This window comes from Passer montanus, unplaced genomic scaffold (assembly GCF_014805655.1).
Source record: "Passer montanus isolate IOZ18808 unplaced genomic scaffold, ASM1480565v1 scaffold35, whole genome shotgun sequence".
NCBI classification, from domain to species: Eukaryota; Metazoa; Chordata; class Aves; order Passeriformes; family Passeridae; genus Passer; species Passer montanus.
The window spans coordinates 8,420,981-8,441,190 of record NW_024368263.1 but is presented as its reverse complement, the minus strand read 5'-3'; the positions used below and the strand labels follow the sequence as shown (position 1 = coordinate 8,441,190).

Below are 20,210 nucleotides of genomic sequence, written 5' to 3'. Positions count from 1 at the left end.
CCTCCTGTCCCCCCTGTCCCCGCTCACCCCCCGGCGCGCCCCCGCCAGCCCCCGCAGCAGCATCCGGCCGCAGCGCCCTGGCCCCGCCCCCTCCCCGAGTGACAGCTCTCTCAGCCAGTAGCAGCCCGGTGCGCTCAGCAGGGCGGGAGCGGCGGGGAAGGTGGGACCAATAGGCAGCAGGGGGCGGGGTCAGAAAGGCGGAAGTGGCGGCGGAACGGGCGCGTGAGAGGCGGCGAAGCCATGGCCCGGGCACCGGCACCGGGACGGGGACAGAAACCGGCCCGGGGACCGCGACAAAAACCGGGACCGGGACCGAAACAGGGACAGAGACCGGGACCGGGACCGAAACAGGGCCGGGGACCGGGACCGGGATCAGGAAAGGGACAGAAAGCGGGACCGGGACCAGGACAGGGGCGGAAAGCGGGACCGGGACAGAAAGCGGCACCGAGACCGGAACATGGAGCGGCCGTGCCGCTGCGCAGCAGGTCAGTGCCCGCGGGATGCAGTCGGGATCGCTCCCGGTTTGGGAGCTGGAGTCCCGTTCTCGGTGTCTGCGTCCCGATCTCTGCCGTGCCCGCGTCCCGATGTCTGCCCGTGCTGACCCTGATGGCTCCCCGTGCCTCGGCCCCGTGTCCAGCCGTGCCTGAGCCTCAGCTTCCCACCGTGCTCAAATCCCAGCACCCTTCCGTACAGGGATCCCGGGGTCCCGGTGTCCTGGTGCCGGGGTCCCGGTGTCCCGGTGTCGCAGCCTCCAGGTGCCGGTGCTTCCCTGGAGCCCCCTGACTGTGCTCGTTTTCCCCAGGAAGGAGAAGAAGGACAACATGAAGCCCAAGCACCCAGAGGAGCAGGAGATCCCGTTCCGCCTGCGGGAGCTCATGCGGAGCCGCGAGGCCCTGAAGCGCCCGGGCCCTGGCAAGAGGCAGGGGACAGGTGGGACACGCAGGTGGCCCCAGCAGGTGGCCCGGGGCCTGGCCCGGGAGCCCACAGCATGGCTGGATGGTGGGACATCGCCTCCTCCCTGCGGTGATGTCCCACGGCGCCGTGCCGGCCGGAGGGGCCCCCGTGGTGTCACCGCTGCAGAAATGTCACCCGTCTCTCGCAGAGAAGAAGCAGCAGCAGAAGTGCAAGGGCCCCAGGGCGGCGGGGGACATGGCCGTGCCCCGGTTCCGGAGGGGCAGGGGCGAGTCGGAGCGTTCCTACTTCTGCCGCATGGAGCAGGAGGTGCAGCGCGTCCTCTTCCTGGCAGAGAACCAGCTCCAGAGGGAGCCTGAGAGGGAGGCGACGGCTCCGGAGAAGTCCAAAAGGAAAAAAGAGTGAGAGCAAGGCCGTGTGAGCCACGTGGGGCCAGCCCGTGCCTGTGGCGTGTCCCCTTGGCCAGTTCTGCAGGGCGGGCCTGGGGGGCAGTGAGCTCCCTTTCCATGGGGATGGATCTCTGGGAACAGAGCCACAAGGCTGCTGCACCCTCCTGGGGGAAAAGCTGTGGGGTTTGGGGGGTCCCGTGGGGTGGGGAGTCACTGCGTGCTCCCTGCCCACCCCTGAGCCATAATGTGGCTCTTCAGGTTTCAGAAAAGGAAGCTGGAAAAAGCTCGGAAGAAAAAGGAGGAGAAGAAGGAGGCCATGCTGGAGAAGAGCCTGTTGGAGGGTGAGGATGGCGTGGGGGGGCTGCAGTGACCCCAGCCCCGGGGGGCAGCACGTGGGGGAGCTGGGCTGGGCACCCTGAGGGTCTCCCACTGATCCCTTTCCCTTGCAGACACGGTGCCCTTCGGAGAGGTGGTGACACAGCCACCCACCATCACCTCCCGGCCCAGGGGACGGGGTCCTGCCGAGCAGGTGAGCTCTGGGGACAGTGCCACCCACCCCTCGGGTACCTGGGAGGGCGGCGGTGGCCTCAGTGAGCCGGTGCCAGCCCCTCGGAGCGCATCCCGTGTGTCATCCTTCACGCTGAGCTGTGCCATCTCTGCCTGCAGGCTGGACGGAAGCAGCTCCTCCTGACGCCTCGTCTGGGCCAGCGCCAGGCGTGCCCCGTGTCCCCCGCGTCCCCCGCGTCCCCGGCAGTGTCGATGGCTCGGCGGCGCATCCTGGAGGAGGAGCGGGCGCGCGTCATCCGCGCCTACCGCGACATCCAGCGGCGCAAACAGCTGGAGCGGGAGCGCGCCCGGGCCGGCCCGGGCTGAGCCCTGCCACTCCGGGGGACATTGTCCTGATGCTCCGCGTCACTGCTGAGCCCCGGGGCTGCCCGCAGCTCCCGCTGCACGGCTCAGCACCGCCGTGGGTGCCTGTGCTGCCACGGACTGGTTTGGAGTAAACGGTGCCGGTGGAGCCGGGCTGCGAGCGTGTCTGTGCTCCCCCTCCCTCAGGGGTTCTGAGGGACACTGCTGTGCTGGCAGATGGCAGCCGCAGGCATGTCACTGTCACCACGGGTGGCCCTGGCAGGGCTCTGGTGGGGGCAGGAGCCTCGTTGCTCAGCCGTGAGGAGACCCCAGTGCCCGCCAGCTCAGCGCCCGCTGGGAGGAAAATGTGCCGGTGCTGGGGATGTGGAGTGTGCCACTTGCCTTTATTGTCACTATTGTGACCCTGCTGGAGCCCCAGGGCCGCAGCCACACACAGCCCTGCCCCTGGCATCCCTGCCCGTGTCCCTGCCTGGCCCCGGTCACGGTGGCCCCGGTGCCAGGTGTGCTGCCACGTCCCCGCCGCTGCGCCCGCACCACCCCGGTGCCACCTGCCCTGCGACCCCCCCGGGCAGCCCCCGGCTCCGGGCAGGCTCCGGGGCTGCTCCCGGCGCGGCGCAGCCGCGTCTGCCTCACCTGGCCGGACAAAGGCTGCGCTGTTCCGCGGCCCCGGCGGCACAAAGCGCTCGCTGTTGGAGCGGGGCCGCCCCGCGCCGCGGCCGGCGCTGGCGGGGCCGGTGGGATCCCGCGCTTCCGGAGGGGCTGGGCACGGCCGCGGGGCCGCTCCGCTGTCCCCTGCCACCCCCGAGCGCCTCGTTTGTCGGGTGGCTTTGCCGTCCCCAAGGTGTCACCGCTGTGTCCCCGGGGAGGTGCCTTTGGGGGGTGAGGCGCTGTGCCACGCGGTGCCCGCGGGCGGTAGGAGGGAGGGCGTGCTGTGGTGACAGTGGCCCTGGTGACACCGAGTGCCTGGTGCTGCTGGGCAATGTCCCCGCTGCCGCTCGGCACCAGGCAAACACGGGTGACAGGTAAACACGGCTGACGCAGCACAGCCCGGGGGGCACGGCCACATCCCGCTGCCAAACACCGGCTCCGTCCCGCGGCCGTGTCCCCGGAGAGGGTTTGTGCCAGCTAAAGGCACAGCCGGGACGCGGCGAGTGTGTCCCTTGTGCCCTGTGTGTCCCTTGTGCCCACCGGCAGCCCCAGCGCCGCCATCCCGGCTCCGGCTCAAGGAGACCCGGTCACCCGCTGCCCCCACCGAGCCGCTCCAGCCCTGAATAATTCATGGCTCTGCTGGCCGCAGGCTTCCTGCCCGGAGGAGGAGGAATGGCTCTGGAGGGGAAGGCAATCCGAGCGGGAAACCACCGCGACCTTGGCACGTCCTCCGTGCCGTGCCACCTCCTGCCCGGCAGCCCATCTGCCCACGGCATCCCGGCCCCGGCGGGGGGATGGGGGGGCCCGGGAGCCTGCCCGGAGCCCCCCTGCTCCCTGTCCTGCCCGGGATGGGGCACGGGGCTGAGCCCGTGGGTGGGGAACACCTGGGACCCCCATCACAGGCCACCTGTGACAGCATCATAGGAAAAACCACCTTTATTGGGGCGACCTGAAAAAAATGGAAAGGAAACTTGACAGAGAAAGCCGCCAGGAGGGCGAGGGGCCCAGCTCCCTCCCCACTCCGGGCAGGGGGAGCCCCGAGCGGGGGAAAGGCACCGAGAAGGCGGCCAGAGCTGTGGGGGGCTGGTCCCCAGCCCCAGCAAGGCACTGATCCCCCTCCCCCAGCACCGGGGAAACAGAGGCACGGGAGGAGCAGAGCTGGGGACAGCTTGGTGTCCCCTTGTGCCCTGCGCTGCGATGGGGCCAGCTCAGCTCGGGGTGCCCAGGGCTGGGGGGTCAGTGTGGGGCCGGGGGTGCCCTGGGGGGGGGTCCCACGGGGCTCTGGAGGGTCCCTGGCCTGGGGGAGGCGGGGGGTCTGTGCATCACGAGGCAGTGAGGCGACAGCCGGGGTGTCCTCACGGGAGCCAGTCCTTGAGGCAGGGATGAGGGGCCGAGGCCAGGTGGGACGGGCAGGCGGGAGCGCTGGCTCTGGGGCCGTGTCCAGGCGTCCCACGGGCAGGAAGCAGCCCTGGCTGCCCCCGGGTGGCATTCACTCAGTCAGGGTGGGATGAGGCTCGGCGAGCCCTGGCAGCGGGACGGAGGGGCCGCGGCGGCTCCGGCGCTGCGGGAGCTGTGCCTGGGGGGCTTCACCACCGGTTCCTGCTGTACGGGGACTGCACCTGTGGGCACAGCGGGGTGGCACCGCGGTGGCACCAGCACCGTGGACGTGTACCCTGACCCACGGGGGGGCTCTGGGTGCCGGGCAGCGCCGTCACCACGGCAGGGCCGGACTTTGCCCCCGCTGCAGCCACCGTTCACCCACCTGGCAGCTCCGGGTGTCCCTCGGGATGCTGGAGTGCCGGGCCTGCGCCGCGAAGGCGTCCTCGGCTCGGAGCGTGGAGCTGGCGCTGCCGGGCACGGGGCTGGTGGAGGCGCGGGGCAGGATCACGTCGTAGGGACCTTCACTCTGAGGGACAGACGGGGTGGAGGTCACAGCACTGGGAGTGCCCCAGCCCCACGGGGTCCCGGGGGTGGAAGGCTTGGAAGGTCCCCACACAGGGGTCACAGGAACACCCCACTCACACCCTGTCCCCCACGCCCCAGTGTCACACTCACCAGCCCCTTGTGCATCAGAGCCATCTCGGTGGGCTGGTAGACGCTGGTCAGCAGCTGCCCATTGTAGCCACTGTATGGGGACACCGGCTTCTTGGCTGCTGAGACACGGGGACAGTCACCATGGAGCCAGTGCCACCTCACCGGGGCTCCTGTACCTCGTTAGCAGGTTTAACGAGCTGGCTCAGCAGCTGCGTGCCATTCCCGCGGGACACTCCTGTCCCCAGGGGTGGCATCGCTGCTGCCTGGCTGTGGCTTGTTATTGTAGGGTCTCTGGGGTGCAGGTGCTGCTCAGGGGGACCCTCCCTCCCCCATGGGGAGCAGACACCTGGTGTGCCCGCCCACGGTCCCCACTGGGACTGTCACCACCCCGTGTTATTGCAGGGTCTCGTGGGCCCGGGGCGGAGGGGCAGGAGCCGCGGGCACCCCAGGCCGGGGAGGGAGCTCCCTGTGGCTGCTGGGCTCAGCCCAAACTGGTACACCCAGCCCGGCCAGTTCTCAGAGCCACAACAGCAGCAGGCGCCAGTGCCGGGCAGGTCACTGCCAGACGTCTCGTCACCCACCCACCGCTGCCATCCCCGGTGGGGACATCCCCAGCATCCCCAAGAGGACGCTGCCCGCCCTGCCAGGGGGTGAGGAGGTCCCTGGCAAGCCCTGGCACCTACCAAAGGACGGCTCATCCATGGAGAAGGCCTTGTTCTCCACGAACATGCTCTGCGACTTCTGCTCCTTGAGGATGGTCTCGTAGCCCACCCCCCGTGTGGGGTAGCCGTCGTCCTCAAAGGGCAGCTCGGGGCTGCGCCGTGTCACGTGCGTCACCTCGGGGATGGCGTAGAGCAGCAGGAAGGCGGCGGCGTTGCAGACCAGCGCAATGGCCAGCGTGGGGTCGTCCCAGCTGGGCTTGTGGCCGGCGCGCTCATTCCCGTACAGGTACATGACGCTCCACGCCAGCCAGATGGCCACGGAGAGGCCGGTGGTGGCCAGGATGAAGGCGCCGTGCTTGCGCCAGCGGCCGTAGCGGCCGCAGAGCGGGGGCCAGGCTGCGCCGAAGGCGGCCGCCAGCAGCGCCATGACGTAGATGAGGGCCATGACGAAGTCGGCGTCTGCCAGCTGGCAGGGGTCCGCGGGGCCGCCCTCGCGCCGCGCCACCGTGATGACGAGCCACTCAGCGTTGATGATGGCCTCGACGGAGGCGAGGGACAGGGCCACCGCCAGCGTCACCCAGCCCCGCGGGGCCCGGTTGTGCCGCGCCAGGAAGTTGAGGGCCACGGCGTGGGCCAGCAGGCAGGAGAAGCAGATGGCGAAGAGGACGCCGAAGAGGAAGCGGCGGGAGGTGCAGGTGGAGAAATCCGGCCCCACGATGAAGTCGAAGGTCAGGCAGAAGAGCCCAAAGGTGCCCAGAAGGAAGAAGACCTGCGTGGCCACCAGGCTCTTCTTCTGGCGGTCCTGCACGAAGGGCAGGCTGGCCACCAGCACGATGGTGAGCACGAAGGTGGTCACCACGCCGAGGCTGGCCACTGCTTCCACGCCGATGCCCCAGCCCGCCGAGAGGTCACAGAGGTTGTAGTAGAGGGAGGAGAGGTCGTGGCCGCAGCCCGGGGGTGGCGTGGGCTGTGCAGAGGCTGTGGGGAGCAGGGCCAGCAGCACGGCCGTGGTGCCCATCCTGCACCGTGGCATCCAGGGACCCTGCGGGACACAGCGGGGTCAGGGCTCAGCGGCTGGGGATGGGGATCAGCTCCCAGCCCAGAGCATCCCTGCCCGTGCTCCCCACTGGGCATGGTGAGCAGGGGGTCCCGGGGGGCTCTGCCCTGCTGGCACAGCTGAGCTCAGCCAGCACGGCCACGGAGCTCCAGATGGGACCAGGCAGCCACACTGGCTCCCTGCCTGGAGGCTGGTGGCAGCTGAGGAGGGGCTCAGCCCCTCTGTGCCCCATATGATCCCTCCCAACATGGGAATTCTCTGGGAATTCTCCTGATCCCTTCCTCCAGTGTGAGGAGCAGCACCGTGCCTGATGCTTCCCAGGAACCCCAAATGCGGGACCACACCGGATGGCAGAGGTGGTACTGGGGGACAGGGCTGTCCCCTTGCCTTGTCCCTGCGTGCACCACGTTCCTCTTTCCACTTCTCCTGTCCCACTTCCCTCTGGCTTTGGGCACTGGCCCAGTGCAGGTCGCATGTCCAGCCCGCTGGCACGTAGGCAGCCGCAGCCTGGCACGGCACGGCACAGCATGGCACGGCACGACACGGGGTCCCAGTCCCTGTCCCCACCGTTGCCCCCCCATTCCTGCCACCTCATGGTGGGCACGGGGAAGAGGAGGCAGTGAGGAAGCCGCAGCCTCACTGCTGGGGGAGGAAACCGGGGCGAGACCCCAGCAAGGACATGCCGGGGCCGGGACCCCCGGTCCCCCGAGGGGCACTCCGAACCGGGCCCCCCCGGCCCGGGACGGGGACAGGGACCCCCAGCACCAGCCCCCAGCAAGGACATGCCGGGGCCGGGACCCCCGGTCCCCCGAGGGGCACCCCGAACCGGGCCCCCCCCGGCCCGGGACGGTGACAGGGACCCCCAGCACCACACCGGGACGGAGTCCCTGTTCCCGCGGGTTCCAGGAGCTCCGCCGCCTCCGGTTCCCACCGCACCCCCAGCCCGGTTTCGCCCCACCTCCAGCCCGGTATCCCCGCACCCTCCGCCCGGTCTCCCCCGCGCCCCCGGCGGCTGCACCCGCGTCCCCGGTTCTGCTCCTCCTGCAGCCCCGCCCGGTCCCTCGCATCGCCTGCTGGCTTCCCCCGCTCCCCCGGCCCGGTGCCGCCGCACGCCCGTCCCGCTTCCCCTGCCCCTCCGCCGGTCCCCCCCGCCCGGTCCTCCCGCACCGTCCCGGTGCTTCCCGGTGGTTCCCGGCACTCCCGCCCGGTCCTGGCCCCGAAACTCCGCCGGAGCCGCCCCAAATCTCCGGCCGGAGGAGCTGCGGGGGCGGACGGCTCCCGGTCCCGGTCTCTTCCCGTCGGCGTTGCCGGTGCCCCCGGTCCCGCCGGGCTCGCCGCCCGCCCCGCCCCGCTCACCGGCCGCAGCCCCCCGGCCCGGCCCCTCCCCGAGGTGCGGCTCGGCCCCGGGAGCGCGATTGGGGCCGGCCGGGACCTGCCCCGCACCGGGCGGGGACACCGCACCGGGGCACGGAGGGGGCCGGGGGGGCAGAGCCCGGGCTGGGGGTGAAGCAGGGCTGAGCCCACCTGGCCATGGGGTGATGGGTCTGGGCTCTCAGCCTGGCCCTGCTGAGCGCTGCACAGCAGGAAGGACCCTCAGGGGACAAGGGACGGAGCAGCGGGGTCTGTGTCACCCAGGCGGGATCTCCCAGCCCCGGTGGGCTCGGGGATGGCTCGGGGAGTGGCGCTCCCCGCCGTGTAAGGATACTCCGGCCTGGAGGGGCCTCCCGGAGGAATGTCAGCTGATGGATAAAGCCGGAGCCCTTGGCAGGGCAGCAGGACCCAGAAAACCCCAGAAAACCCCAGAAACTCTTTCAGCAGAGGGTCAGGGGACCAGGGCAGCCCCAGCCCGCGGCACTGGCAGGTTTGGTGGTCCCTGTCCCGATGGGGGTGGCCGCCACCCTGGAGTTGGGATGGGCACCCCTCAATCACCCCATTCATCCCTGGGGATGGGGAAAAGCCCTGGGAGATTTGGGGCACCCCGGGGCCCCGCCAGCCCTGGGAGAGGTTTCCAGGCAGGAGCTGCTATTTCGGGAGGGTGAAGCAAGAGGGTGAAGGATGCAGAGGAAAGTTCAATGTGCCTCCGGCGGGGCCTGCCCCGATCCAGGCCGGGATGAAAACAATCCGGGGAGAAAGGGCAGCAGAGCCGCCAGCGGCAGCACCGGCTCCCACCGGAACCGGCGGCACCCGTGGCACAAGGACCGGCGCCCGCCGGAGCCCCGGGCACAGGACGGCGTGCCCGGGCTCACCGCCACCCTCCTGCCCTCTTCCCAAGGATCCTTCGGCTCCCGGATGGTTTTTGGGAGCGGATCATCCCTGCCTCGCACGGGGCAGGGCAGGGCAGGGCAGGCGAGGGGCTCTGCAGCAACCCTCGTGCCTCAGTTTCCCCATGGATTTGGCCGCAGGATTGGTCAGCCGGGAAAGGCTCAGCTTTGGATAAGCGCTGCTGGGAGCGGAGGCCGCTTGTCCTGCCGCCCCCACACCGCAGCCCGGCCTCTCCACCGGCTGCTTCCTTCCGCCGGAGGCTTTCCCGGCTGCTGAGTCAGCACGAGACCCCCGTGACCCCCCGTGGGGCCACCGGCAGCTCCGGTCCCGCCGGGGCCGCACAGCCTTTGCTTTCGTGTCCCGTCCTTGGCGGGTGATTTCCTCATCCCCTTCCCATGGGAACACCCCATCCCCCCAGGCGGGGGATTCCGGCCCCCTCCCCACGGAGACCCTGCTGTCCCACCCCTGCTGTCCCACCCCTCGTGTCCCACCCCTCGTGTCCCACCCCTCGTGGGCGTTTTCCTCTCCCCCTTCCCATCGGGACCCTGCTCCCGTTTCCAGCCCCCACTGCCTGCTCCCGGTGCTTTTGCAAGTCCTACAGAAGGATCCCAAGAGGCTGTGGGGTCACTGGGGGGTGATGCCACCCTCGGTTTCCTCTGGGGGTCCCCGGCCTGACCTCCCGGTGCGGGCAGAGCCCGATCCCAGCCGCGGGCGCTCTGGGTGGGCTGCGAGCCGCGATGCCAGCGCTGGGACCGGGCAGAGCTGCTCCTTCCAGCGCCGGGGGGCTGCCATGGCGCTCAGCACCGGCCCCTGGACCCCGGCCAGGCTCTACCCGAAAACATCAGCACGCATTTTTTCCAGGCTTACCTTTCCTCGGGAGCCGCAGGGACGGGCGGCTGGCACGGCGGGCACGGGGCACGGCTGGCTGAGCCCCCTCCCCGCGGCGGCTCCCCTCGGGAGGGCGAGGGCCGTGCCTGGAGCCGGGGGTCCCCGCTGCCCTCCCAGAGCCTCCCGCCGCCCCGGCCGGGGCTCGGAGCCGTTCCCAGCGGAGCCCCTCGCTCCGGCGGACGCCGTCAGCACATTTCCACCTCCCTTGCCAAGTAAACACGCACCGGTTGGCACCGGGGGGGCGGTGGCAATCGGGGGGGCCGGTGGCAATCGCGGAGCTCCCGCCGAGGGTTCCCGAGGCAGCCGAGCCCCCCGCCCCGCGGCCCCTCAGCCCCTGCCCGCGGTCGGGTTAATAACTAATCCCTTGCCGCTCCTGCTCTCCTCACGTGCCAGAATTAATGGAGCGAGAACCTCCCAGGTACCCCCCGCGCCACCGGCCCGGGCTTTAACCCTGTCCCCCGGCAGGGATCCTGCCCGGGATGAGGTGACATCCCCGGAGGGGCTTGTCCACGCCCGGGGGCAGGGGTCCGTGGGGGGGTCAGCCCCACACCCTGGGGGCAAAGGCTGCGCCCCTTCCCACCCCAGTGCGGGCACAGCCGGGCTCGGGGGTGGGCAGGGGGTCTGCTGGGCTTGGGGGTGTCTCTGTGCCCTGCCAGGATCCAGCTGAGGTCCTGATCCCCCCCGGGCACCCCCCGGGTCTGTCCTGCCCCTCTGGGGAATCCGAGCGGAAAGGCTGGACGGTTTTGGGGGATTACGTTAAGGACCTTACAGGGAATTAGGGTGGCGGCGGGGCTGGTTTGGGGCGCTGGGGCTGCCAGCTCCCTGCCCCGTCAGTGCCAGCTCCGCAGTGTCCCATCCCTGCCCTCTGCCGGCAGCTGGGGACAGGCTGGCACGGCACGGCACGGCCGCTCCTCCAGTGTCACACCAGTTTGGCACTGGAGTAACTGGGAGGGCAGCACTGGGTGCACCCGATGCAGGGGGGCATTGCCCTGGGGCTGCTGCCAGGGGGATTAATGGGTGGGGGTCGGGAGCTGCGATCTTACCATGTGTCCAGACCCACCACAGGGGACAGCAGACCCTGTGGGTGCTCCCCCCAGCTCCCCCGGGCAGGGGCACGGGGGTGGGCAGGGCAGAGGGACCCTGTGCCACAGAGGCTGGAGCACGGAGCCCCCGTCCCAGCTGCCCGCAGGGAGCCGGACCCAGGCGGAGTTCGGTCTCAGCACGGCAGTTTATGGAGTGGCACCCAGAGGGCACCACATCCTTGTCAGGGCTCGCAGGAGCTCATTTGTGTCCTCCACCCCTCACCACGGGCAGCCCCTGGGCTCCTCAGAACCCTCGGTGCCACTGGGCTGGGACGTGTCCAGGATGAGTTCCCTGGGTAAATTCTCTGGGTGAGTTCCAGTGTTGTGCCAAGGGCTGAGCATGGGCAGGGCTGAGCTGCCCACCCTGGGGTGCTGCTGCCAGGCAGGCACCACGACATCCCCAAATGAGTGTCTGGGCACAACCATCTCCTCCTGCCACCCACACCAGCAGCACCCCCGGCTCCGTGCAGGGTGGGGGTCTCTCCCTGGTCCTGGTGCAAAGCGTGGGGCTGGGTGGGCACAGCGCTGCCAGCCGGGCACTGCCCCGGCTCAGAGCGCGGTGCTGCCCAGCAGCTTCAGCGGTTTGAGGGCCGGGGCAGGGAAGTGCCCGCTGCCACGGCGAGGGGCTGCCCGGGGCTGGCCCCGCAGCACCTCGCCCACCGTGCGGCGGAAGGTCTGGCTGACGAAGCAGTAGAGGAAGAAGTTGAGGGAGGTGTTGAGCATGGCCACCATGTTGGCGATGTCCAAGGCCAGGTGCACGCGCCAGTCCCTCCTGACCGAGGCCACGTAGAGGTGGCACATGGTGACGACGGTGCGGGGAGCCCAGAGCACCACGAAGACGGCGGTGACGGCCAGCAGCAGGGCCGTGGTCTTGCCGCCCCCGGAGCGCCTGCGCCGCTTCAGCTTGCGGATGATGGCGGAGTTGGTGGCCAGGAAGACGCTGCAGGGCAGGAAGTAGATGGTGACGCAGTGCAGCCACTTGAGCGCCGTGTCCAGCGCCGTGGGGGGGTCGGCGTCGCGCCACATGTCCAGCCACCAGTAGAAGGGGATGCCGGTGGCCAGCGCCGCGGCGAAGACGGCCGCGATGATCTTGCGGGTGCGCCGCGGGTAGGACACGGCGCGGTAGCGCAGCGGGTGGCACAGGGCCACGTAGCGGTCCACGGTCAGCAGCACGGTGACCCAGGTGGACGCGTGGTTGGCCGTGAACTCCAGCACGGTGACGGTGTGGATGAAGGCGCTGGGCACTGCCCGTGCCAGGATGGCCGTCTGCAGGATGAAGCCCACGAAGATGATGAAGACCTGGGTGAGGATGTCGGAGGTGGTCAGGGCCAGCAGGTACCAGTACGATGACTTCTTGGTCCTGGTGGCCAGGCGGGACAGGGCCACGGCAGTCAGGATGTTCACTGCAGGGAGGGGAGCCACGGGTGGAGGTGAGAGGTGGGGTTCACATCCCCCCCCATCACCCAGACCCTGGAGCTGCCCAGGCTGCAGCCGAGGGGAGCTATAAATATCCCCGTGCCCTGGGGATTTGCTGGGCTGATTAATCTCTTCTGTGTGCCAGCCCAAGCAATGCAAATACCATCTGTCCCCGTGGCGGTGGCACCTGCCCTGGGCTGGGCAGCACAGCCAGGCACTGGGGCCAGCTCTGAGGCGGGGGGGGAGCAGATAAAGTCCCTCCATCCTGCGGGGTTTTCTTTCCAGCCCCCCAGCCCCCTCACCTGGCAGCCCCAGCCCCAGCAGGACGCTGTAGTACACGATGGGCACGATGCCGACCAGGCAGGGCGACCGCTCCAGCTCTGCCCATGACACCGCCGTGCTGTTGGGCACTGGCAGCGCCATCTTCCACCACGGAGCGGCTGTGAGGAGACACGGGAGCACCGCGGGCATCAGAGTCCTGATGGCACCCGGGGGGAGGCCAGCCGTGACATGGCACAGGGGGCCTGGGGACAGGGGCCGTCGCCTGGCTGTCCCCGCTGTGGCTGGATCCCAGCTCCCTTGTCCTGTAGCATCCATGGATAGAGCGCAGCTCCCAAATGTGCCACCGCGGGCAGACCCGGGGCTGCTGCACCCATGGGAGACGATGCACCCCAAGCCCCCTGCGCCACGTCCCAGCAGAGCCCCCGCTGCCGGAGCTGCTCCTTCTTTATCCCTCAGCCCCGTTTTTATAGAAAACCGGATTAAAACAGCATGTTCTTGGGCAGCTGCCAGCAGAGGGAGTCTCTGGCCCCCAGCCCGGGCTGGGTGCCACTAGGCGGCTCCCAGTGGTGGCAGAGAGGACCCAGAGGTGCCGATGGGGGGGTCCTAGTGGTGACAGATGTGGGGTGGCCATCTCCAGGCTGCCAGCTGGGTCCTTTTCCAGCTCCTCAGGCTGAGGCAGCGGCCCTGCCCACGGCCCTGCCCGCATCCCCGCCCGTATCCGGATCCTGATCCGTATCCGCATCCCTATCTGTGCCCCATCCCTGCCCTATCTGTGCCCCATCCCTGCCCTATCTGTGCCCCGTCCCTGCCCTATCTGTGCCCTGTCCCTGCCCTGTCCCTGCCCTATCTGTGCCCCGTCCCAGCCCTGTCCCTGCCCTGTCCCTGCCCTGTCCCTCTGCCCACTCCCCACGCCCGGATCGCGCCCGCGCTGCCCTCGCCCATTCATAAACCAGGGCGGCTCCACCCCCTCCCCAGCTCTGCGCTCCTATTGGCTCAGGGGAGCCAGGCCCCAGCCAATCGGAGAGGGGTTCCCCGGGAGTGGCGAGGCCAGAGCTGAGCGCTGCGTTCTGATTGGTCAGAATCCCCCCCCCAAATTTGCGTCCCATGGGGACCGCCACCCCTGGTCCCAGTGCGGGGATGATGGGGGACGATGGGAGAGCCCGGGAGATCCTGGGGGACCCTGGAAGACCCTGGGATCGGAGCTTGGGGGTGCGGGGGGTCATGGGATCGGGGGTTGTGGGTGCGGAGGGCCCGGGGCTTGTGGGGTGCTCTTTGGGATGGGGGTGTCTTGGGTGTGGGGTGCAAAGGGGGCTCCCGAGCTCAGGGAGGGGGTACGGGGCACCACGCTCCTCCCAGTCTGACCCTGGCCCCAGGGACACCCCAAATTCCCCTTGTCGCAGACACTCGATGGCTTCGGGGCCGGAGGGGCGGCCAGGTCTGTCGCCCGTTCCGAGACCCCCAGTGATGGATCCGCTCCCCCAGAAGTGCCCGAGGTGTGTGTGGGATCCCGGGGGTCCCACCTGCCCGACCCTGGGACCCAAGCAAGATCCTGAGCGCAGCCAGAGGGAGAAGAAGGGGGGGATGGGGGAGCAGAGGGGTGCCAATTAACTGCAAATTAGCTCCGGTTCATCAGCAGGAGGTCCCGTCCGTCCACGTCCCCCGCGGAACTGAGGCATCGATCGGCTGCAGCTGCGCCGCGAGCGCCTTAACCCTTTCCCAGCCCGATCCCCTTCGTGCTGCTGGGGCCGGGTTCGCTCCGGGGCCCCCTTTGCTCCCCCCGCCCGGGCTCCCGCTCCCCAAATCCTGCGGGACGGGGACCCTCACCTGGGCGGCCCCAGTGCCACCCGCCGGGCGTGCAGTGCCACCTTCCCTGGGCTCGGCGTTTCCCACGGACCGTCCGTGTCCCCGTCAGTGTCCGTGTGCCGCTGGTGTCCGTGTCCCCGGCAGTGTCCGTGTGCCGCTGGTGTCCGTGCCCCCGGCAGTGTCGCTGTCCCCGCGGGCACCCGCAGCACAGCACAGCCTCCGGGGCGCGGGACACGGGGCGGAGGGAGCGCGCCGTGGGCAGAGCCGCGGGCTGGGCTGGCCGGGCGCGGGGGCGTCACCGGCCCTTGGCTCCGCGGGGGCCGGGAAGGGTCACCGGGCAGCTCCGGTGGCCGGGACACAGCCCGTCCCGCCCCGGAGCGGTAGGGGTGGTGGTCAGGGGGCAAGCGGGCAGCTGGGCTGGGGGCCACCGCTGGGGACCCAGGGGAGCGGGTGTGCGCAGGGTGTGACGTGTGGCTGCGCACACGAGCGTGAATCCGTGTGCGCTGCCTGCGTGTCCCTGCTGGGCTCTGCGCTGGCTGCTCCACTGCCAGGACACCGTGCCTCAGTTTCCCCAGCAGCACAGGGAGGGACCTGCTCTCCCCTGCCGGTGCCTGGGTCCAGCTCCGTCTCTCCAGTGCCCCCCAGCCCGCGGGGCGATGCCCTGGCACTGCTGCCTGGCACAGGTCGCTATGGTGAGCCAGCCCTCAGCCGCAATCTCCGGGCCGGCGCAGCTGCTCCTCAGCTCACCGCGGACGGGGAGGTGTCACCCTGTCCCCCGGCGACCTCCGGAACCAGCCCCCCGTTCCCCCGTGTCCCCCGTGGTCCCCTCACTGCCGTGAGCAGCACGGGGGTCCCGGGGTGAGGCTGCTGCCCGGCTGGCACGGTGCTGGCGGCACGCCGGGCACACGCTCGCACAGGCTGTTGTTTATCAGGCGGGGGTGAAATGAGGCGTCGGAGGACGCGCTGAGCCGTGAACCGGCTGTGCCGTGCCGGGGCCCTGTGCCCCGGGCCCCCCCGGTGCAAGGACAGCGGCCGGGCCGGGCGCTCTGCTGGCCCCGCGGTTTTGGGGTCCCCTGCCCAGCAGGGACACGGGGCTCGAGCATCACCCACCTGCCAGGGGGCCCCAGCAGCGTGGCGTGGGGTGATCGGTGTCTTGTCCTGAGTCTCCGCGCCCAAGGGTTAGGGACAGATGGTGATCCCACCCCCTCGGCAGCTGCAGCTACATCTGCCCACACTCAACATCTGGAAACAGCGTCTAAGCCCGTGTTCAAACTGCTGTGCGGGGTCCGGGGCTCCTCGGCGGTGGGTAAGGGGCTGCTGTGCCCTGCGGGCTGTGCTCCTCCCCTGTGGGATGTGTCCCCGCGCCTGGCTCCCGGGTCCCCACCCCACGGTGCCACCGGGGCCACAAGCGGCACGGCTGGGCTGGCACCGCTGCCCCTACCCCGCTCCCCCAGCGCCGCCCCAGCCTGCGCCTGTGGCGCTGCGGCTTTGGGGGGCCCCAGCCCCGTGGTGAAGCCCCCCAGGAGGCGTCGGGGCGGGCGGGGGGCCAGGGCGGCCGCACAGGGCGCACGGGCGGCCTCTTGGCTGCAAAGGCTGGGAAAAGGGCAGGCAGTTCCTGCCGGCAGCGCGGATGCCATGGTGATGGGCCGCTGCCGGCATGAATACCCATGAGCCGGGGGGAGCGGGAGGCCACCGAGCTGTGCCCTGAATGCAAAGACCCGGCACAAAGGGCCGCGGCCACGCGTGGGGCTGCGGCGCCAGCAGCAGGTGCCGCACGGCGACGTCCCCGCTCCGCAGCACCCCGGGGTGCGGGGCTGGGGCTGGGGGTCACGGTGGGATGCGGGGAGGCTGGAAGCCGTTCCCGTGGCAACCACGGGTCCCAGTTTCCACCAATCGATGCGGCGGCGCGGGCGCTCGTGGCCTACATAAACGGCGGGGCAGCGTGCGCCGCACCCGGCAGATGCGCCTGCGAGGCCATGGCCGGGCTGACGGGCACCCGGCCCGCCGCCCCCCGCCGCTGCGGCTCTGCCGCCGCCTTCCTCCTCCTCCTCTTCACCGTGCAAGCCGGTAAGGGTGGCCGTGGCGCGGGGAGGCGCGGAGGGTCCCCCCGAGCCGCGGGTAGCGCTGCCCTCGCCGGGTGCCGGGGCGCGGCTCGGCGGCTGATGGAGCTGAGCGCGGCGCTGCGGCTGCCGTCGGGCTGCCCCGAGGGGATGGAAGTGGCTGCGGGATGCGCTGCGCTCTCGGAGCCGGGTTGTGCTCGCTGGTGGTGCCCGGGGAAGGGCTCGGTGGCGGGCAGACGAGTCCAGCGCCGCGGGGTACGGGGCTCCTGCTCCTCTCCCTCATCCCCGCTCCCCTTCCTCACCCCCCGGCCTTAAGCCGGCGCTGGGAAGGGTAATCCGTCGGCAAGACGGGATTTGAGAAGGAAGATGGATTTGAGACAGACGGGGCCGAATTCCTCCTGGGGGAGAGATACTCCGAGGAGCGGGTGGCAGTGGTGTCAGGAGGGAGAAGAGGAGAGGAAGGAAGGATCCCAGTGCCCACAGGAGCATGGAGACCCCTGTTCCACATTCCCAGATCCCTCTCCAGTCCCTGTTGTGATCCCAGCACAGACCTGAAGTGACACCAGGGCAGCTGGAGTCCCCAGGCTGCTCGGGACCCCATTCCTGGCTGCGGGGCAGAGCGTGCCTGGCTCCCCACACCCGGGGGCTCTCTGTCCCCCCACGTATCCATCCGGGATGTGAGGGATCAGGGCAATGCCCGGGGCTCCCTCTGCCCACAGCGGGGACGGGATCAGGACAGGCAGGCCGGGCTGAGAGCCAGTGCCGCCGGCACCCGGCCATTTCCCAGCACACCCCAGCCTGGGACATGGTGGTCTCAGCCCTTCTGCTGCAGAAAGGCAGTTTTTTGGCTCTCAGGGACACAAATGTCCCCATGTCCTTTGTTCCCCCACGCTCCCTTGGCGCCAGCAGCCCTTTGGCACTGGGGGAGCGGAGGCAGGAGGTTCACAGCCCCCGGTAACCCCACCCCACCTCAGTGCCTGGCACTGGGGTGCAGCTCTGGGACGCTCCCATCTCCCTGCAGCCCAAAAAGCCGACTTCAGCGGGGACTCCACGGCAGCCACCATCAACCACTCGCTGACGCTGCTGCAGCGGCTGCAGGAGCTGCTGCAGAGCGGCAACGGCAGCGACTCGGTGCTGCGGGTGCGCTCGGCCGCCTCCGACGAGCCCAAGGTGTTCCACACGCACCAGCTGCTGCTGAGCCTGCAGAGCGAGGTCTTCGAGAGCCTCCTGCGCAACCAGAGCGTCGTGACCCTGTACGAGCCGCCCGAGACCGCCGCGCTCTTCGAGAAGTTCATCAGGTGCGTGGGGACCCCGCGGGGTGGGGAGCACAGGAGGGTGCAGCTCTCCTGGGAGCTCCACGGGGAACTCCACGGGATGGGGATGCCCAGAGGGATGCAGCCAAGGAAGGGGGATGCTCCCTTGGGAACCACAGGGACCTCGAGGGATGTGCATTTTGGGAGGGATGTGCATTTTGAGAGGGATGCAGCCCAAGAAGGAGGATTCTCCCCTGGTGACCATGGAGATCCTGTGGGATGGGTGTACCTGGAGGGATGCAGCCAAAGAAGGTGCATGCTCCACTAGGAACTTCATGGCATGCAGCCAGGGAAGGAGGATGCTCCCCTGGGGACCATGGAGATCATGGGGAATGGGAGGGAAGCATCCAATGGTGGGGGTGCTTCCCTGGGAACCCTGGGGACTCCGTGGGGTGGGAATTCTCAGTGGAAAGCAGCCCAGGGCAGAGGCTGTTCCCCTGGGCTGGGTTCCAATGTTGCCCCTTGGTCCCCAATGTCACCAGCCCCTGCTCTGCCCCAGGTACCTGTACTGCGGGGGGGTCTCCATCCTGCTGCACCAGGCCATCCCCATGCACCAGCTGGCCAGCAAGTACCGGGTCTGGGGGCTGCAGCGCGGCGTGGCCGAATACATGAGGACCCACCTGGCCAGCGAGTCGAGCCAGGGCCACGTGGTGGGCTGGTACCACTACGCCGTGCGCGTCGGGGACGCGGCGCTGCAGGAGAGCTGCCTCCAGTTCCTGGCCTGGAACCTGTCGGCGGTGCTGGGCAGCGCCGAGTGGGGCTCGGTGAGCGTGGAGCTGCTGCTGCTGCTGCTGGAGCGCTCCGACCTGGTGCTGCACAGCGAGCTGGAGCTCTACACCGCCGTGGAGGGCTGGCTGAGCCGCCGGCAGCCCGAGGCGCCCGTGGCCGAGCGGGTGCTGCGCGCCATCCGCTACCCCATGATCGCGCCCAGCCAGCTGTTCCGGCTGCAGGCGCAGTCGGCGGTGCTGGCGCGGCACCGCGCCGCCGTGCAGGACCTGCTCTTCCAGGCCTTCCAGTTCCACGCTGCCTCCCCGCTCCACTTCGCCAAGTACTTTGACGTCAACTGCAGCATGTTCCTGCCCCGCAACTACCTCGCGCCCAGCTGGGGCTCCCAGTGGGTCATCACCAACCCGGCGCGGGACGACCGCAGCACCAGCTTCCAGACCCAGCTGGGGCCCAGCAGCCACGACGCCGGCAAGAGGGTGACCTGGAACGTGCTGTTCTCGCCGCGCTGGCTGCCCGTCAGCCTGCGCCCCGTGTACTCAGACGCGGTGGCGGGCGCCATCCAGCCCGTGCGCATCGAGGACGGGCGCCCGCGCCTCGTCATCACCCCGGCCATGAGCAGCCCCGACTTCGCCGGCGTCAGCTTCCAGAAGACCGTGCTGGTGGGCGTGAGGCAGCAGGGCCGCGTGCTGGTCAAACACGCCTACAGCTTCCACCAGAGCTCCGACGAGGCGGCCGACTTCCTGGCGCACGCCGACCTGCAGAAACGCACCTCCGAGTACCTCATCGACAACTCCCTGCACCTGCACATCATCATCAAGCCTGTCTACCACTCCCTCATCAAGGTGAAGAAGTAACGAGGCGCAGTTGGGTCCTGCCATGCTGGCGCCAGCACCACGGGGGGAACGCTTGGTCCTGTAGGTAGATGGGGGTTCCCTCTCTGGGGGGCTCCAGGACTGGGCTCTGCACTGCCCACCCCTCCCTGAGTGTTCCCCTGCCACGTCCTGTCCCCATCGCTGTCCCTGGGGATGGAGGATGCTGGGAGTGCCCCAGACCCATGTAGGGGGTGCAGGAGGTGAAATGTGCAGCCCACGGGCACATCACAGACCCCAGCGGGTGTGGGGATGGGGACAGGGAGAGCCCATCCTTCCCGTGGGGCAGCCCCGGGGTCCCTCTGTGTGGGCAGCTGGGTCCAGCTCAGGAGCAAACGGAGCTGCCCAGTCGGGGGGTGAGGGGCCCATCAGCCTCCCCCAGTGGAGGAGGGGTGGGGGGCACTGTCCCTATTTGGCGGTGGCAGCTGCCCCATTCCTGTCCAGGTACCCCCACCCCTTTCCTAATAAAGCAGAAAATGAGTGTGGGACGTGTGGGGCATCTTTGGGGTGACGCTGCTCCCCAGCCCAGCTCCTCCTAATGGAACTCCTGGGAAGGAGAGCACCCATCCAGGCACGGATGCATTTCCCTGTGGGATTTAGGTCCCTGCTTGGCATGGCTTTGGGGGGAGATGGCCCCTGAACCCTGTCCTGGCATTGCTCACCCACAGGTGGGTTCAGCCCCTGGGCAGAGCCTGGGGAAGGGTCCTGCCGGGGGGCTGGCCCTCAGCCCACAGAGAGCCACCTGTGTGATGTCCCCATCGCTGTGACAGTGCTGCTGGCAGCTCGTTAATGATTAATTAAGTGGGGTGAGGAGTTGGGGTGGCTGCTGGTTCTACCAGCAGGGCTGTGTTTACCCAGCACTGATAACCCAGCCCGGGGCTGCTCCAGTGGGGACACAGGGCTCTCCTGTGCAAATGGCCCAGAGGGGACTGGGGCC

General features: G+C 69.6%; 5 protein-coding genes across 11 annotated transcripts in view; 2 read left to right on the top strand and 3 right to left on the bottom strand.

The window, feature by feature from the left end:
* Positions 1 to 63, bottom strand: part of OXLD1 (oxidoreductase like domain containing 1) — a 582-nt gene extending 519 nt beyond the window's left edge. The window contains exon 1 of the mRNA XM_039716210.1: positions 28 to 63. Coding sequence (XP_039572144.1) covers positions 28 to 63 — 36 coding nt within the window. The remainder of the gene's footprint in view (positions 1 to 27) is intronic.
* Positions 64 to 183: 120 nt separating this feature from the next.
* Positions 184 to 2,319, top strand: CCDC137 (coiled-coil domain containing 137). The gene is made up of 6 exons (XM_039716287.1): positions 184 to 485; positions 803 to 930; positions 1,103 to 1,313; positions 1,560 to 1,642; positions 1,751 to 1,830; positions 1,968 to 2,319. The coding sequence occupies exons 1-6, from the start codon at positions 241 to 243 to the stop codon at positions 2,172 to 2,174; spliced, it is 954 nt and encodes a 317-aa protein (XP_039572221.1). The 5' UTR covers positions 184 to 240; the 3' UTR covers positions 2,175 to 2,319.
* A 1,421-nt stretch (positions 2,320 to 3,740) lies between these two features.
* On the bottom strand, positions 3,741 to 10,046 carry GPRC5C (G protein-coupled receptor class C group 5 member C). 6 transcript variants are annotated; one of them, XM_039716395.1, is made up of 6 exons: positions 9,947 to 10,042; positions 9,511 to 9,662; positions 5,537 to 6,557; positions 4,875 to 4,972; positions 4,582 to 4,725; positions 3,741 to 4,438 (listed from the first exon to the last, which is right to left on the bottom strand). In XM_039716395.1, exons 3-6 carry the CDS (start codon positions 6,546 to 6,548, stop codon positions 4,406 to 4,408), a joined length of 1,287 nt encoding a protein of 428 aa, XP_039572329.1. In that variant the 5' UTR covers positions 6,549 to 6,557; positions 9,511 to 9,662; positions 9,947 to 10,042; the 3' UTR covers positions 3,741 to 4,405. The 6 variants fall into 6 exon arrangements, with proteins under 6 accessions (XP_039572329.1, XP_039572328.1, XP_039572327.1 ...); XM_039716394.1 differs by lacking the exon at positions 9,511 to 9,662 and having other exon boundaries at positions 9,702 to 10,046; XM_039716393.1 differs by lacking the exons at positions 9,511 to 9,662; positions 9,947 to 10,042 and adding an exon at positions 9,702 to 9,833 and having other exon boundaries at positions 4,875 to 4,969.
* Positions 10,047 to 10,854: 808 nt separating this feature from the next.
* On the bottom strand, positions 10,855 to 14,435 carry GPR142 (G protein-coupled receptor 142). Of its 2 annotated transcripts, XM_039716398.1 has the most exons (3): positions 14,327 to 14,435; positions 12,523 to 12,660; positions 10,855 to 12,207 (listed from the first exon to the last, which is right to left on the bottom strand). In XM_039716398.1, exons 2-3 carry the CDS (start codon positions 12,641 to 12,643, stop codon positions 11,354 to 11,356), a joined length of 975 nt encoding a protein of 324 aa, XP_039572332.1. In that variant the 5' UTR covers positions 12,644 to 12,660; positions 14,327 to 14,435; the 3' UTR covers positions 10,855 to 11,353. The 2 variants fall into 2 exon arrangements, with proteins under 2 accessions (XP_039572332.1, XP_039572331.1); XM_039716397.1 differs by lacking the exon at positions 14,327 to 14,435 and having other exon boundaries at positions 12,523 to 12,962.
* Positions 14,436 to 15,935: 1,500 nt separating this feature from the next.
* Positions 15,936 to 19,750, top strand: BTBD17 (BTB domain containing 17). Its single transcript, XM_039716390.1, has 3 exons — positions 15,936 to 16,372; positions 17,387 to 17,663; positions 18,178 to 19,750. The coding sequence occupies exons 1-3, from the start codon at positions 15,973 to 15,975 to the stop codon at positions 19,256 to 19,258; spliced, it is 1,758 nt and encodes a 585-aa protein (XP_039572324.1). The 5' UTR covers positions 15,936 to 15,972; the 3' UTR covers positions 19,259 to 19,750.
* Positions 19,751 to 20,210: the final 460 nt, after the last annotated feature.